This window comes from Monodelphis domestica, chromosome 4 (assembly GCF_027887165.1).
Source record: "Monodelphis domestica isolate mMonDom1 chromosome 4, mMonDom1.pri, whole genome shotgun sequence".
Lineage (NCBI taxonomy): Eukaryota > Metazoa > Chordata > Mammalia > Didelphimorphia > Didelphidae > Monodelphis > Monodelphis domestica.
In genome coordinates, this window is record NC_077230.1 from 118,828,402 (window position 1) to 118,846,355 (window position 17,954).

At 36.2% G+C, this 17,954-nt stretch overlaps 1 protein-coding gene across 14 annotated transcripts in view; it reads left to right on the plus strand.

Moving 5' to 3' along the window:
- The window catches only part of CLASP1 (cytoplasmic linker associated protein 1), a 355,336-nt gene that overhangs the window by 131,082 nt on the left and 206,300 nt on the right, over positions 1–17,954 (plus strand). For all 14 annotated transcript variants that reach the window (XM_056793731.1, XM_056793732.1, XM_056793738.1 and 11 more), the window contains 2 exons: positions 6,489–6,586; positions 16,895–16,962. In XM_056793731.1, the coding sequence (XP_056649709.1) occupies positions 6,489–6,586; positions 16,895–16,962 (166 nt within the window). The remainder of the gene's footprint in view (positions 1–6,488; positions 6,587–16,894; positions 16,963–17,954) is intronic.

Consider the following 17,954-nt stretch of genomic DNA (forward strand, 5'->3'; position numbering starts at 1 on the left):
AAGTTGGGAGTTGGCTGGGGGAAGAGTGGATGGAAGGGAGGGAGGGAAATAATGTGATTATTGTAACGAAGGAATAATGTTCTAAATTGACTAAATAAACTTATTCAAATGGAAAAAAGAAATTAAGGAATTAAAGTTTTCACGCATTCAATTAAACCAATGAGGATTATTCTGCTTTTTAAAAAACCATGAAAATACAGGGTTTTCATTTATTTCTTGATATATATAATTAAATGTTTATATTTCCTTAGGTTACTCATCCTTTCCTGATCAAGAAATAAAGTATCTACAGCTGTAATACATAATGATACATGTTTCTCTATAGCTGAAATGAATATGTATCATCTTTTTGAAAATAGTAATGTCTTAGAATTTTATTGCACTGAAATTAGATAGGCTATCTAATTTTTTCATACAAAAACCCTATTAAGAAGTAGAAATCAACATTATTAGTACTATTTTGCATTTTGAAAATTTGAGACTCAAAGGAAAAGACTTTAATGAATATTTTCTAGTTGGACCTAGAATCTGACTTAGTCGATGTTTTAGTGTAATTTTTTCTGAGTTCAGAGTGACTCAGAATAGTTGGGGCAGCTGGTCAGTCAGTGATTTGGAAATATCATCCTGGTTTTGAAAATTGAACACAGATAAACTTCCCTGTATAACATCTCCCAATTTGAGAATTGATGATGTGTCAGAAAGTTGTTTCCTGTTTTCTGGCTCATTAGTGAATTTTGAATTAGCCATTAATGAAATTCTATTTCAAGATCTCAGTTGGTCTTTACATAATTGGGGCATACTGGTGAATGTAAATGGTATTGCCAAAGCTCTGATTTTCTTCTTTTCTTCTTTCTATAAGAGCAGAATGGGATTTTTAAAAATCTAGTTTAACCTTTTTTCTTAAGGTAAGGAAACAAGTTCAGAGAGAGGTCACTTTTCAAAGGTCACCTAGGGAATTACTGGAGCAACTTGGACTAGAGCCAAGGCTTTCTGACTCTTAGATGAGAGTTCTTTCCTTTATGCTCCATGCTTTCCATACCATTTTAAGTGTGGAGCTATTAGTGATAAGGCTTGACTTTAGGGAGATGCCTCTGATACAACCTCTTTTGATTTTATGAATCTTAGGTCAGGTTAGTTCCATCTTGATCATTCTCCAAGGGTCCCATTCATGTAGGTATTTTTGAAAGATTTGACCTTCATTTTTTTAAGGACGTATAATTTAAAATTTCAAGCAAAGAAGAGATCTTGGAGAATATCTGACCTTATTTTATGGAAGCTGATCCAAGGGATGTTACGCAACTTACATAAGGCCACAGATCATAAGTAATGGAACCTACTTTGAAGATAACTTTGATTTTAATTTTGGAAAACAAGCTTATAGCTTCCCTGTATAACAAGAATGTGTATAGTATATACCCATGGACATTTTTTTCTTGAAAATATTTTATGTTATACTATGTTAAATATTTTTTATACTTTTGTACTTTGCTTATTTGTTTTTGTCTTTTTCCTAATATACTGTTTTGAAAATGAAAATTTGGGTATTTGGTTGTAGTCTTTAATTACAATAATTTCCACAATTCATTTCCAAGGTATATTTGTTTGATGAATACTCCACCCCAGCCATTTGAGAATTATCTACTAATTTATGCTGACTATATCTTCTTTTTATATGCTTAGTTGCATGTTATCTTAGTTATTCGATTGTAAACTCCTTGAGGCTTGGGCTTAATTTTTATTTTTCTTTGAATCCCCATTCTTAATATAGTGTCTGGCTTATATAGTAAGTGTTTTATAGATGCGTGTTTATTTGCAACATATTGTAACGGCCAGAATGTAAGGGGTAAAAGTAAAAGAGTTGGACTAAATTTATTAGAGTGTGGTCTCCAGGAATTGATTCCAAATGATTTTTTAGCAATTTATTTATAAAATATGGAAAGAATGAAAGTAGAGAAATGAGAAAGAGGGCAGAGTAAGAAATTTAGCTTAACGAGCTAGACTATTTGCTCAAGCCCTGGCTTTATTCCAGCAGGGCTCCAGAAGCCCCAGCCAGAGAGCCTAGGGGTGAATTAAACAAAGGGTTTTAGCTACAAGGCCTCCTCTAAGACAAGGGGCCTCTCTGGAGGCTAGTATCTCCAGAACAAGCCAGGGAAAGGAGTCAGCCTTTCTCACTCACGCATGTGGTAGTCCTAATAGAAGCAGTCTTCAGCCAGAGCTCCTCCAAGGTCAAGTTGAAGGCAAAAGAGCTTGTCACAGGAAATTCTTTACACTTTTAAAGACCATTCCTTTCATCACTTCCTATGCCTTCCTGTTCCACTTTTATGTGGACCAATTATAGCTAAAACTTTGCTTCGGAGTGCCCAAGGGGCAATCAGTGGGTTCTTATTTGTCTCCCACTTTCACACACATGGTACCAACCTCCCCCACTTAAGGATAAGTAGAGTGTATACATTTTTGGTGATTAAATCTAAAAATGGCAGGGGAGAGAGTTAATCCCATCTTCACAACCCCCCTCCCCCCTCTTGCCAGTATCCCCTTGCCATTTTGGCCTGCCCAACCTCTACAATACTTCCAAAATGGGATTCTTCTACACTATGTTCAGCATGGAATTCTCCCTCGCTGTGGGAGATCCCAGAGTTGTGACAAAAGGAACCTAACTGGATAATGATCCTGTGGAGGGGAAGGAACCTCATAGAGTCTGGAGGTGAAATTTTTAAGCCCTTTCAGACTCCATTGTTTTATGGAAATCTCTGTATTGTAATTGGAAAGAACGACTCTTGAATTCAGTGCCTGTATCCTGTCACATATATTGTATTTGCCGATTGCTTATTTTAAGGTTTTATTTTCTTTAAGTTCGGTTACGCTATGTTACTTTAATTTACTGTGTTTTGACAATTAGCTATACATGCTGTTACAAACTCTTTATTTGTAACTTCCCATATGACTGGACTGGAGAAAATACCATTGTAAAAATCCAGAAAAATTTAATGATCTTAAAAAAAATTAAATTGATTTTAAAGGGCCTTTTGGAAATAAGTGCCTATATTCCCCACCTCTGCATTTATAAAAATGTAGTGGATGAGATATCTAAACGTTTCATTTGGAAGGTGAAAGTTTTTCTAAGGGGCATGATCCCCTAAACGTTACCCTCTGCATTTATAAAAATTTGAAGTGATTTTCACTATTGTAGTTCAAAATATAATGAATGGGGCATATAAAAGACATGCCTTTAGAGCTGTTACAGTTTAACGCCAAAGGAGTGTAATAATTAAAATAGTGGAAGACTTAAATTGTTGTAGTTAAAAAAGAGTGGATGGCTTAAATTGTGACCTCAGAAAATATGTTTTCAAGACAGTGGTCAATACCCTTCTCAGAGGGAATTGTATAATTGTCATAAAATTCTAGTTTTATAAAAGTTAAGAAAGTTGCTACCTCCTAGAATCCAGGAAGGGAACTGCTTGGAGAAGGTGCCATGGAGATGCCTGTAGAAACCTCACACTATGAAAGATCCAGAATGAACTTTGGGTTGTAGTGAAATTGAACTATGGGGGGTTGTAACACATTTATTTTGTATGTATATATACTCTTATGCCCAAGGGGATTGCCCCCTAATTGGCTTTTTGTCAGTGTGCCCAGCAATCATTGGTTTTGTTCTCTTTCCCTTTTATCCACAAATTATTGTAATTTATAAGTTGGTTATGTTTGTAAGACCCACTGGGGAGACTAGTCTTCCAAAGCATGGGGGGGATTGGGATTGTGAAATTAGAATCTAGTACCCTAAAAATTTGTGGTCCCCAGCAAAACTATGATTTCCAGAACCCCACTCACTTCCTGTCTTTACTATCTGAAGTAGACAGGATAAATTGGTTGGAGTTCCATGTCTAGTCTCTTTCCTTCCTGTTGGTGGTTTTGGTGGAGTGGGGATTTTTGAGCAGATAGAAAACTTAGTCAAGTGGTTCTATTTTGTCAGATAACAAACTTTATAAAATAATACTTAATGTATTGGATATTAATTTAACTCTTACAATATACAGACCAAAGTCTATAATCTTTCATAAAACCTGTATTATTTAAGATTGAGCCATATTAACAAATAAATTTTTTTGTACTTTTTCCTTATAGGTTTATTTAAAATTATACTTTGTCTATCTTTTTCCTCTCTGTTTTAAGTTTATTTGTGTCTTGCCTAACCCCCTTCTAATCTCTTTGTCTCTCCTTTCTCTTTTTCTCTGCTTCTCTCTTTCCTTTTATGCCTTCCCTCTCTCCTTCCAGTCCCTCTTACATTCCCTTCTGTTTTTTCCTTTGTCTCTTTGTGACTTAGTTTGTATATCAGCATCTCATTTTTATGTAGTTTTATGTGTTTAACACATAAAGTGTTCACTTTATTTTACTTTGCATCATCTAAGTCTGAGTGTTCATGACAATTGAGCTATAGCAAAGAAGTAACCAGATGTAGGGGATTTTTGTTTGAATTAAGTTAGATTTGTGGATGACTACCTTTGTTTACTCCTTTGATATTTCTTAATTATGCAATAGGTATACTAGAACTTGGGCATCCCTTGTGAGAGAGAGAGTGAGTGTGTATGTGTGTGTGTGTGTGTGTGTGTGTGTGTGTGTGTTTGATTGGAAAAAATTATTTAATTAATTTAGAGTATTTTTCCACAGTTACATGATTTATGCCCTCCCCACTCTCCCGGTAGCCAATGAGCAGTTCCATTGTGTTTTACATGTGTCATTGATCAAGACCTATTTTCATATTATTGATATTTGCATTGGGATGATCTCTTAGAGTCTGTATCCCCAATCATATCCCCATTGACCCATATGATCAAGCAATTGTTTTTCTTTTCTGTTTCTACTTCCACAGTTCTTTCTCTGAATGTGAATAGCGTTCTTTCTCCTAAGTCCCTCAGAATTGCATTGCTGCTAGTAGAGAAGTTCATTACATTCGATTATGCCACAGTGTATCAGTCTCTGTGTATAATGTTCTCCTGTTCTGCTCCTTTTACTCTGCATCAATTCCTGGAGGATGTTCCAGTTCACATGGAAATCCTCTAATTCATTATTCCTTTCAGCACAAAAGTATTCCATCATTGGGCATCCCTTGTGAAATTCTATGCAGAGTTAAAAAAAAAAATCATCTCTTAAGCCAAAGGTTTTTAACTCCAGAGAGAGAGAGAGAGAGAGAGAGAGAGAGAGAGAGAGAGAGAGAGAGATAATGGGGAGTGGTTTGTAGGTGGCTTATTTCCCATAATTACTACTAAATTTAGATAATTTAATTGTTGCAGATTGATTACACCTTCTTAAAAACAGTTTTAATTGTTTGATGTTACAAAAAATTGATATTTCTTTGAATAAGTAGATAACTAAAAAATACTCATTACAGAGTGATCATTAATTAAAATGAATGCAAGTAGTTTAGGAGTCATATTCTCCAGTTACATAGAAAAAATGTATTATGTAATAAATTACATTCTGCATACTACCATCATTAGATAAATAAGTGATCTGAAAATCCAGAACAACTAAAATATTTTTCCTAATCCTTACTGACCTGCTATTTTCTTCTCCTCACCCTTACCCACTTTCAGTTAACTACTTTTCTTCTAAACTTCACTTTATTTTATTTTGGTGCCTAAACTTTTGTTTCTTATATAGATAGCATTACCTTTAATAACTATTTGCATTAATAGAACAATATTAGGTTTTTTGTTTTGTTTTTTTTTTTTATTTTGAGACCCTGAACCTAGAAAGTGGATATGTATCAATTTAGAATTTTATAGGGACAGGACCTTCGAGATTATTTGGACCTACTCTCATTTTTGTTGAAGAAACAGGCCCAGAGTGGGCAGGGAACTCAGTTAATATAGGAACTGCAACTAGACCTCCAGTTTCCTGACCCCTTAATTAATTGTTCCTATATTACACACAGAGGCAGTGTGTTTGGGGAGTGGGTAGCACATTGGACCTGAAGTCTAAAAGATTAGCCGTGTGACATTTACATCCTGTTTGACACTGTATAAGTACATAAACTGTGTAAAGGGAACTTTCTAGGATTCATCAACTACCCAGGCTACTACTATCTGTGTAGTAGAATAAAGAACAAAGCAGTTCTTTATTCTAAATAAAATAAAATAGCAATGCCTCACTATTTCATACAGTTTTAAAAAACTGAAAAGTTGTGATTTTACATTAAGATTTTAAATAATTCTTTGACATTAATTAAGCATTGTGTCTTCACATGGAAAAACTTCATGATGTTATCTAATCACTTCTTAAGTCTTATTAATGTCTTTAAAAATCAGTGAATAGAAGATTCCTCTCTTCATTTAGGTGAATGTAGATAAGAACTTGTGTGACTGCAATTGTTCCTGGTTGTAAATATGATTGATTTCAAAAGGTGGGATGGTTTGTGATCTATTGTTTGTTCAACAAGAAATGCTATAAAGTTACAAATAAATGTTTAAGATATCTTCTTTTGTGTATAGGTTCGAGACTCAGCAATAAACAGCTTAGTGGAAATTTACAGACATGTAGGAGAACGTGTGAGGGCAGATCTCAGTAAAAAAGGATTACCACAGTCTCGGTGAGTTTACACTCTTCTATTTTTAGTGCTTCGCCTCCCCCCCATGCTTTTCTTCTAGATAACTTTCTTCTTATAGTATTTTTAGATATAAACCCAGTATAAAACTAGCATTTCCCTCCCCCCTCCCCCAATCTATATAACATCTCTTACATCAGTCTGCTTTTCTCTGCTCATAAATTTCCCACCCTAGTTGAAACCACCATTATCTTTAGCTAGGACTATTGCTACAGTCTCCTGGTAGGCCTTCTGGTCTTAAATTTCTGCCTTCTCCAAACAGTCCTATAGACAACAAACACCCCATAGTGATTTTCTTCCCTAACATGCATATCTAAACTTTTCATTTCCCTACTCAATAAACTTTAGCGGTTACCTTTTGCCTCTAGAATCAAATAAAAACTTTTCTGTTTGGCTTTTAAAGCTTCTTACAACTTGACCCCAGCCTACCTTTCCAACTTTTTTCCCCCAATTGCCCCTTTTCCTTGCTCTTTGACCAAGCCCAACTGGCCTTCTTGTTGGTCCCTCACACATGATACTCCACAGCTTCGTATTGACTATCATGCATGACTTAGAATGTGCTCCTTCCTCACTTCCAACTCTTAAAATCTTTTGTTTCCTTTAAACTCTGCTCAGATGCTGCCTTCTCTAAGAAGCACATTGCCCTTAGCTAGTACCCTCCTCTTATGAATTGAACTTGTTTATATTTGGTATATACTTATTTATGTACATGTTATTTTCCCCAAAAGAAGGTTAATTTCTACAGGCAAATATAAGGGGTAAAATTTATGTTTGGACTGAATATTTGAGAGTTGGTTGCCAGGGATTTAATTACTAAATCCCAATGAATTACTCAAGTAAGAATGGCTTTTATGGTAGTTTATTTATAAATTGAGGGAAGAAATTAAGGAAATGATAAGAAAGAGAGAGAGAGACATCAAGAGAGACAGAGAAAGATAGAGATAAGAGAGAGAGCTTGCTCACTCAGGTCTGGTCTGAACCAGGCAGGAATTCAGAGGCCCCAGCAAGGGGGGAAGGGGGCAGAGGATTAAATTTGGCAGACCAAAGGGAAACAGTCTGAGATCTCAAGCCAAGTTCTTCACTGGTCAAGTTCCAAGGCGAAGACCTTCATAGGAAGTGACCATGAAATTTAAAGGCAGTTCTTTGCATCACTTTCTGTGCCTTATGTGTACCAATGGTGGCATAAACTTGACTTTGACTTGCCCACTAGGCAGTCACTTGTTTCTGATTTGTCACTTGCTAGCACACAGGGGTCATAGACCTTTCTTCCCCACACTTAATTCTTAAGTGGGGGTGTATATGTTCCTGAAGGCTAAAATTCTAAAGAATAAGTAGAGTGGAGTAAATCTCAATTTCACACAAAGAATGTTTGTTTCATTTTCGCTTGTTATCTTCAGCTCCTAACAGAGTAGAGTGGCTTGTTTATTATTAGAAATTAATGTTTAATTCTGGAAATTTTCTTTTAAATGGGGTTTTCTTGAATCCTGGGGAAACAGAATTTAGTCTTATCAATGTTGTTATAATATAAAAGCTTCTTTTTGTATGTGCTTATTATTAGCACAGTGCCTGACACATAATAGACACTTAAATGTTTATTCATTGATTTAATAGTGATAATTTCCATGTAGTCAGTCCTTTCACAAGAATCTTTTGGATGTTCACCATGGCAGTTATCAAAAAAAGGAATTTTATTTGTATTCTAGCTATGGTTGATATTATGTTATCCATAGAATGTAAAGCCATTTTGCTTAGATCTGACCTGCTCTATGGGAAGTCAAGGCAAAAAGAAAAAGATTCTTAAAGCTAGGAAAGACTTTAAAGATCTAATTCAACTTTTGCATTTTATGAGTGAGGAAATGAAGATTACTCAGAGAGAGGCTCAGTGACTTTCCTAATAACCACATGGCCAGTCAGGAACAGAACTGATCCCAGAATAATTGAGCTCTCCTGATCTACATTGTTCTGCAGGGCTCAGGCTTTTTCCTCTCTTTCTTCCATCTGTCTTGTCAAAAGTAATATGGCATTAACAGAGGTAGTCTGAGTAGCACCATTGTTTATATACTATGAATTAGAATGAACTTAGAAGTCTCTTAGTCCCTTCATTTTATAGATGGTAGAACTGAGACTTAAAGAGGTTAGATTTAGCCCACGCCCTATAAGAAGGAGGTGGCAGAGCCAGGATTCAAACCAGTTCCACAGCACTGTTTCTCTACATCAAGGTCAATTCTTAGTTTTTTGGTTTTTTTTTTTAAACCTTACCTTCTGTCTTAGAATCAGTATTGCTTCCAAGACAGAAGACTGATAAGGGCTATGCAATGGAGATTAAGTGACTTGCCCAGGGTCATATAGTTAGGAAGTATCTGAGGCCAGATTTGAAAATAGGACCTCACATCTCTAAGCCTGACACTAAATCCACTGAGCCACCTAGCTGCCCCCAGTCCTTATGTTATCACCACTGGTTTTTTTTTCCAAGCAGATGTGCTGAAAGAGAACCTTTGGATTCTATAATAAGAATCTCTATACCTATATAATTTCTGAGTTATATTGTTTCCTGGTGCCCTAAATCCCAGGGACTGTTTTTAGATGGCTAGTTTGCTGACTCATTTTCAGAGATCTTATTTTAAAAAGAAATACAAGAAATGATATAGATATATCAAAAGCTTTTGTATGCTTTCTAAGGAAGTCAAAGATTATCTTTGAGACTTAGGGCGAATTGGTTTTCATATTCCATTGACACTGGAGTAGAACTTTGTAGCTCAAGCTTTTCATTTTACTAAAGAAGAAACTGGGACCCAGAAGGATTGAGGAACTTGCCCAAGGTTACATAAGTAGTAGGTAGCAAAGCCGAGAATTATTGACATGGGTCCTTTAACTCCAGATCCATTTCCCTTGGGGAAGTGAGTTGCACTTTCTTTGAAAACCTTCAAACCAGTGGAAGAACCTATTCTTTTTTTTTTCCTCTTGTCATTGAGAGAAGTTTCCCAGTACCTTAGACTCTGGCACCTTACTTTCTACTTGATTAGGTATGGGCTCAAGTTTTCTTATAACATTGTTTTAGAAGTTAAGCTTCTGTTACCTTTGGCTTCATGTGACTGACTTGAGTGTTTGAATATTCTGGAATTCTGGTGCATCATTATTAGAATTTTGTTGTTGTTGTGTGAGCACAGTAGATTTTTCAGTTTAGTTTTCACATTTCCCTGACCGTTTCTTTGGGCCTGCTGGATAATGAGGGATGAGACAACAAAGTGAGTTTGAAGGTAGGGAAGGATGCTTTTCATGGATCATCAAGGAAGAAAGTCTCCAATTTGAAATGATTTAAGGGAGATTTTCATTTTTCTTCTTTGTTAGTACCCACTTAATGCTTTCCCCTTTATAAGCCTTTCATCTTTTCTATTACTCCTAAGCAGCTTTTACCTCATTTTATTTCTCAATTTATTTTTCAGCACTTTCTTGTACATAAGTGCAATATAATATCTTTGAGGACACTGTTCTTCTATGAAATCATTTTAAAACAGTGAAAAGACATTCTCCTTAGTTTTAGATTGAATAAACTCTTATATCTCTAGGACAGTTTTAGGACAGTCTTTGCGTATTTCCTTAACCACTTTATGCTTTTTCTTTATGGAGAAAACAACATAGTTTTCCAGTCTTGGGCAAAAAAATCAACAGAACCATGGAAGAGTATATATAAGAACTAAAAATCAGTGAAATACCAGCCTGCCCAAGGATAGAAGCTTGTACCCACTCATCTTTGTCCATATCTATAGAGAAGGAGATTCATTTTGAGTGGCTGTCACTCTTCATGAGAGAATAGGAGACATAATTTACATGTCTAAGGGTGAGCCTTGAATGAACTATGTAGTACATTTATTCCATACTAGCATTTGATTCTGGTAACTTCAATCTGGGGGAGAAGTTGAATAGCCATTTTGCAACATTTAATCCTCATTCAAATGATATGTCATTCTATTGCATTCACAAAGTATTTGCTCTGGAATAACTTCCTGAGGTAAATGAGCTTGATGACCTCATTTAATGATTCTATTGAAGATAGAATTTTGTTGCTGAAGTGGGGAAAGCGTACTAATTTTGGGGTATGGAACATGCTAATTCCACAACCTCTGAGTAGAAAATCTGAAGTTTGAGTATGTCAGGCACATATTGAGACCACTTCCATTGCATTTCTTATCTATGTCATTTCTATAGCACTCATTACTTAAGTGTTTGCATTGTCTTTTCATGTGTATTTGACTTGTCTCTCCAACTTACCTATAAGTTTCTTTGGGTCAGTCTTTTCTTATTAGCACCAGCACAGTCCTGTGAGACCTTAGTGGGCACTTCATCAGTTCAGTCTCTGTTTATTGTTGAACCTTGCTGATTTATTCCCATCTTCCTTTCTCACTTCTGTATAAGAGTATGTACATTGAATCTACAACTGAACTACAGCTACAACACTGAGTGAAAAGGTGTAAACGCATCTAAAATGACATTGATGGAGAAAAGTGCTGGTTTTCTGAGACTGTTTTCACAATTCCTATGGTGTAATGCCTTAAGTTGTGACATATGCAGTTAGGGACTTGGTTAAATGTTTAACAAACATCAAAAATGGTTTAGAATAAAATCATATAATTGTGGTTCATGAATATGTTAGATTGTTTGAATATTTATGTTAAGTTAGGTAGGTTTGGTCTCACATTGTGTAAAGAGAACATTCTCTACATGCCATGGGAAGTGTTTTGTGATTGAGCCCTGGTCCTTCCATTTACTCCCAGGTAACCTCAGGAAAATCACTTTCCTCCTGGGAGCTTTCTCCTCTATCAAGGGAAGAAATTGGATGAGACATCTTTGAGGCCCCTTGTTACTCTTATTCTATGATCCTTTGATCATATGACTACTGTAAAAGGCATTTTCTATTTGGAGATTTGCTCTTTGATAATTAATGCTTTGATTTGACAGCCATTTCTTAAGCACCTGTTACTATCCTATGTGCCAAGCATTCATGATAAAGACAAAGACAAAGAGTCTCTTGCTCTTAAGGAATTTAGATCCTTTGGAAGGAAATATGTACAAGTTAAGTCGGTACAAAATAAGTTCAAAATAATTTGGGTGGAGGAGAGGGTACTAATAACTGGAAGTAGAATACCTTGGTAATTCTCAATTTGATCTGCTTACTTTTAGTTGAAGACATCTTTTGTTGAAAGTAATGCATATTCTAGTTATGATTAAAGTGCCTCATTATAGCAAGCAGAATACATTATTTTATTGTTTGGTATTTTATGGCACTTAATTTGAATTTAACTTTAAAGAATTTGTGGCTCACTCCTAGATCATCAGGTTTATTTTGGAGGAGCTGGAATGAAGGCACTCAGTATCCTGACTTTGATTAGAACACTTAGGACTCTAGTTAACTTTCCTTGTCCTACAGAAGGATGAGCTAAGTTTAGCCTAATTGGTGAGATGGGAGATAATTTACTAAAAACTTTTCTCTTGAGTTGAGGTCTCCCATATGAGAGTGGTTCACTATGTGGGCTTAAGGTTAATAATCAGTGAATTAGATTAGTTTTTTACTGTATTTATTGAATAGAGCTCTTGATGTAGAGGGGTTATTAAAAAATAAATATAACTGTACACACACACAGAGTTAGTTTGTGACAAATTATGCACCTAATACAATATTATGCTAAAATGTGTGTCAATGCCAGAAAGGCTATAACTATTTGTGACTTAGTGTACCCTTTGTTAAAAGTGATAGCTTTCTTTGGTAGATGATAGTCTCCTAGCAACGTGCATGTCTTTAATTCTGTTTTTAAACTTGAAGATGATTTATTTACAAAAGGAGTTTGTAAAATTTTAGTAATGAAGATTACTAGACTAGGCAAGCAAGCGAGTAAATTAAAAACCATTTTTTAAAAATCCTTACCTTCTGTCTTAGTATCAGTTCTAAGATAGAAAAATGATAAGAACTAGGCAATCCAAGTTAAGTGATTTCATGCAGAGTCAAATGACTAGGAAGTGTTGGAGACCAGACTTGAACCCAGGACCTCTCATCTCTAGGCTTGGCTCTCAATCCACTATGCTGCTTAGCCACCCCAGTTTTATAATCATTGTGTTTACATAGCACTTTGCTAGGTGTTTGGGGAGATCTATAGATAATTAAAATATGGTCTTTGCCATCATAGATTTATGATCTAGTAAACTATAAGGCACATACACAATTGTACTGTAGTGCTACAATAACATCTGTTAAAACTCCTCCCATTAGAGGCAGGTACTGCAGATGACCCTCCCTCTCTAATCTGACATAACCAAGTTCTTCCTGTCCTTAGCCGTGTCTTCTCTCCTGTCCTCTTCTGGCTAGACCCTGACTCCTAATTTACACCCCTACCCAAAGGGATCCAGAGCCCTCTTTCTACTCGTATCCACACAAGGGCTTTGTGCCAGGCACCACACACTGCCTGCAGGGCCTAACTTACCTTTTCTGATTAGAATGTAAGCTCCTTCAGAAGTAGGGTCAGTCTCTATTTTCTGTTTATATTTACTGCCCACAGTAATCATTTGAGAAATGTGTTTTCATTCATTTCATAATACAGATAAGAGAGCAGTAGAGATTATGCTATACTTGGTTCAAATAAGGGGAGGTAAATTTCACTGGGCTGAGGTGCATGGGGTGAATGGGTAGGTCAGGGGCTGGGAGATGAGCCAACACATTCTGGAAGAGGTGAACTAGTTTGTGAATGATAGGCAAGATTTCAACAGGTAGAGGTTGAAGGGAGGATATTAAAGGAATAGAAAATGCCTTGAAGAAAGACATAGATCAGAGGATGAAAGTAGCTGAAAGGCATCTTACATATCATTTAGTCTACCACTTTTATTTTACAGATAGGGAAACTGAGACCCTGAGTGCGTTGAATTGCTTAAATGAGAGAATGAGAGTTTAAAGCTTACAACGTAGATTAAAAAGAAGAACAATTTAAAAGCATACAGGATTAGAAGTATTTCACTATAGCATAGACCACTGTTCACTTGTTTTAGTCATGTGTGACTCTCTGTGATCCTATTTGGGATTTTCTTGGCAAAGATATGGAGAGGTTTGCTATTTCCTTCTCCAGTTCATTTTCTAGATGGGAAAATTGAGGCAAACAGAATTAAGTGACTTGCCAAGAGACATGTCTAATAAGTGTCTGAGGTCAGGTTTGGATTTAGGAAGATGACTCTTCCTAGGCCCTGAGCCCTGTCCTAACTGCGCCACCTAACTGCTCCTAATTTCCTAGTGCTTTTGGAGAAAAAGCATCAGATAACCTAAAATTATAGGTAGTTATTAAAATATTAATTTGGTTTTGGATACAAGCCAGTTCATTTCTCTTACTTCCCCTACATCTGACTGACTTCCTCCTGATTAGTCAGGAGTTTCTTGAGATACTTTTGTAAACTCTTGGATAGTCAAGGGTTAATTGTATAGGGCTTTTATTTACGTGTGAAGCTGTCATGTAATTTTAACATACACATCTTAAAAAAGAATTAAGAAAATCCAGGGATTAACTTGGTTTTGTTAACAATTTTATTACTGTAAAAGTACTCTAGTACGCATTGCAATATACCCATGCAAAGGCACAAAATCCTGAGGTTCTCAAAGGGAATAGAATCACTGCCTTCCTCTAATTGGGAACAAATGCGCGTGCATGTACACTTACACTCTGTAGTTGCCCCTGGCAAGCACAGCTGGAGCAAGGACCTCTGCTTCCATTACCTCTTGTCTACAGGGAACAAGGTAACCATAATGTCTCTGGGCTGAAATGAAAGCTTAAGACTACCCAGTGGTGATTTTTTCCCCCTGTACTGCTAGTCAAGCAGCACATGACCAAATTATTCAAGTGATCAGTTGTTGTTGTTGTTGTTGTTTTTAAGGAAGCACAGTTTAAAAGCATACAGAATTGGAAGATTGAGCAGATTTGTAAAAGATTGAAGATTTGTGAAGCAATGATTCCTAAATATGCTATAAATATTCATTTGGAGACTTCAAGTATTCTACCTTTTTTCCCCCCCCTGAGAGGAAGCTACAAATTACCCTAGCTGTTTGTGCTCCTGGGGATAGGAAGAAGAAAGACTCTCTCTGGGTTCCTATGATAACTAGGACTTGCTCAGATATCCAGGAAAAGGGTGGGACTATGTCTTAACCCAACTTAATACAACTTTGAAAGAGAGTCTTTTGGCACCTAATTCTTATTCTAGGGTATTGTTAAGCAACTCTTTTGCAAAATCCTTGTGGGGTCTTTGCTGCTCAAGCCTATTTATATTTTGAGAGATTATGTGCCAGGAAAAATAGGAGGAAACAAAAAGATTCATGGACATTTAGTTTAAAATGCTTTAGAATCAATGGAGTATATCTTTTAAATGAAACTTAAACATTATTAATGGAATCCATGAATTTTATAATGGTGGGAAGTACAACAATCATCTAGCTTATCCAGTCCCTTATTTTATCCTCTTTTGCTTTGATTTCTGTAACCCTCATGTCTCTTGGTTCTCTGGTCCAATTGCTTTCTCAGGCTCCTTTCATGGTCATCTTTCCTTTCCCAGCTACACAGGAATTTTAATGTATCTCAGGGCCCTGTCTTGTGGCCTCTTCCTGTTTCTCCCTGCATTCTCTTCCTTGATGATTTTACTTGTTTCCATGAATTCAGATATTCTCTGTCAGCCTCACATCTCAGAAGAACTTCTTGACTGTCTCTGTCTCCATCTGAGTCTTTTATTAATATCTTGTTTGAATTTGTAACCTCCCTTAAACCTGGACCTCCATCAAACTCCCCATTTCTGCCAATGACACCACTTTCTTCATGGTCCCTGAGGTTATGTACCTTAGTGTTATCCTTGACTTTTCTGTTCCTCTCTACTTCCCACTTTCTCTTCAAATTGCCTTATCCTACTTAATATGGATTATAGATCTAGAGTGGGAAGGGATCTCAGAATCCATCTGTTCTTGCCTTCCTATTCAGGAAGGCTAAGGGACTTGTCTAAGGTCACACACATTGTAAATGGCTGAGGTGGGAACTGAAGTCAGTCCCTGGCTTTAAACTGTGCTGCTGTGCTGTGTTTTATACACTCCCCTCACCCCCACTCCCATGTACGTTCCTTAAAGCCAGACTTTTATTTTTCTTCTCTATGTGTCTCCAGTCCCTAGCATGGTGCCTTACATGTAGTAGAGGCTTGTTAACAGATATTTTTAGAATATAATGAAAGCTGATTTCCTGAAAGGTTCTACATGACTTTCCTGCCCAGAACAACAAATAATCAAGTAATAGAGATGAGTCTCAACCCAAGCAATCTGATTTCAAAGTTCAGAGCTCTTTTTCTATCTTATATTTAATAAGTACTATTAGGCAGGGGACCTGGAATATCCTGGGGCATAGAAATGAAGTTCTATCAGCAAGGCTAGGGAGAAAAGAAGTAAAGTTGTTATCAACTGTCATAAGACAGGACATATTAGATGATCACAATAGGTCTCAAATACTTGAATGCTTTGGTCATCACTGAATTTTAATTTTGAAAATTTCTAAATCTCAAATACAGCACTTTTTTTTTACTTTCTTGAGTTTTTTAATTTGTTAAAATGCTCTTATGGTTTTTTTGAGGTGCAATTCTTACTTTGCTTCTTTCATATTCAATTGCTAGGCTTCTAAAATGAAATGCTTTGACTAACTGAGGAGATTTTTATTTTAAAAATACTAAGGTGTGGGACAGCTTTGTGGCTTAGTTGGTAGAGAACCAGGCCTGGAGAGAAGAGAGGAGAGGATCTGGGTTCAAATGTGGGCTCAGTCCCTCCTAGCTTTCTGACTCTAGGCAAGTCACTTGATCCCCTTTGCCTAACCCTTAGTACTCTTCTGCCTTGCAACCAATACACTGTATTGATTCTAAAATGGAAGGTAAAGGTTTAAAAAAAAATACTAAGGTGAAACTATCAGGAGGATTTTTTTTTTAGTTGAATTCTTTTAGCAGGTAACATGAGTGGTTTCTGTTAGGATTAGTGAAAACTATTAAGGCAGAGAATATTCTTTTTACTTTAACATTAGTACATTTTGAAAATGTACTTCATCAGACTTGGTCAGCATTAACTTTCCTCAGGATGTACGTCAAATCATTCAAGGATGTCCTTTTTAGAATGATAAACATACATTTTGTTAATGCTAGGTCTTTACATGTTTTATATTTTCATTAGCTTTACTGATGCTTCATTTCTATTTTGACATGACTAATTATAAATGATCACACATTTTATTTTCTTTTAATTTCAAACAGGTTAAATGTAATTTTTACAAAATTTGATGACGTTCAAAGATCTGGTAACATGATACAGTCTGCAAGTGGTGAGTAGAAAAGAATAGCATAACAACCATTAATGTATTATCTGTATGATGACATCAGATTTGCTGCATCTGTAAATAGACACCTCATTTTTGAGCTGATTAAGGGAATCTAGAATTTAATTGCTTGGAGTTCTACTTGTGAAAGGCAATCAAATATCCCTTCTCAACCTTTTTTTTTTTAAATAATGACTATTCATTTGTTACTTCGTGAGCATTATGCATTGCCTATCATTGTATGTAAAAGCTTTGATATGAGTAATTTCATTCCCTTTTCTCCAATTAAAAAGTAAATTAGTGGGTATCTGGCTCAGGGGATTGAGAGCCAGGACTAGGGATGGAAAGATGGAAAGTTCTAGGTTCAAATTTGGCCTCAGACATTTCCTAGCTTTGTGACCCTGGGCAAGTCACTTAACCCTCATCACTCTACTGTGTTAGAACCAAAACTTAGTATTGATTCTTTTGTTTTTGTTTTCGTTTTTTTAAATTTTAAACATTATTTTATTTGGTCATTTCCAAACATTATTCACTGGAAACAAAGATCATTTTCTTTTCCTCCCCGCTCCCCCCTCCCACCACCTTTCCCTCTCCCATAGTCGACGTGTGATTCCACTGGTTATCACATGTGTTCTTGACTGGAACCCATTTCCCTGTTGTTGGTATTTGCACTAGAGTGTTCATTTAGAGTCTCTCCTCAGTCATATCCCCTCAACCCCTGTAGTCAAGCAGTTGCTTTTCATCGGTGTTTTTACTCCCAAAGTTTATCCTCTGTTTGTGGATAGTATTTTTTAGATCCCTGCAGAATGTTCAGGGACATTGCATTGTCACTAATGGAGAAGTCCATCACCTTCTCTTGTACCACAATGTATCAGTCTCTGTGTACAATGTTCTCCTCCTCTCGCTCTGCATCACTTCCTGGAGGTTGTTCCAGTCTCCATGGAATTCCTCTACTTTATTATTCCTTTTAGCACAATAGTATTCCATCACCAACTTAG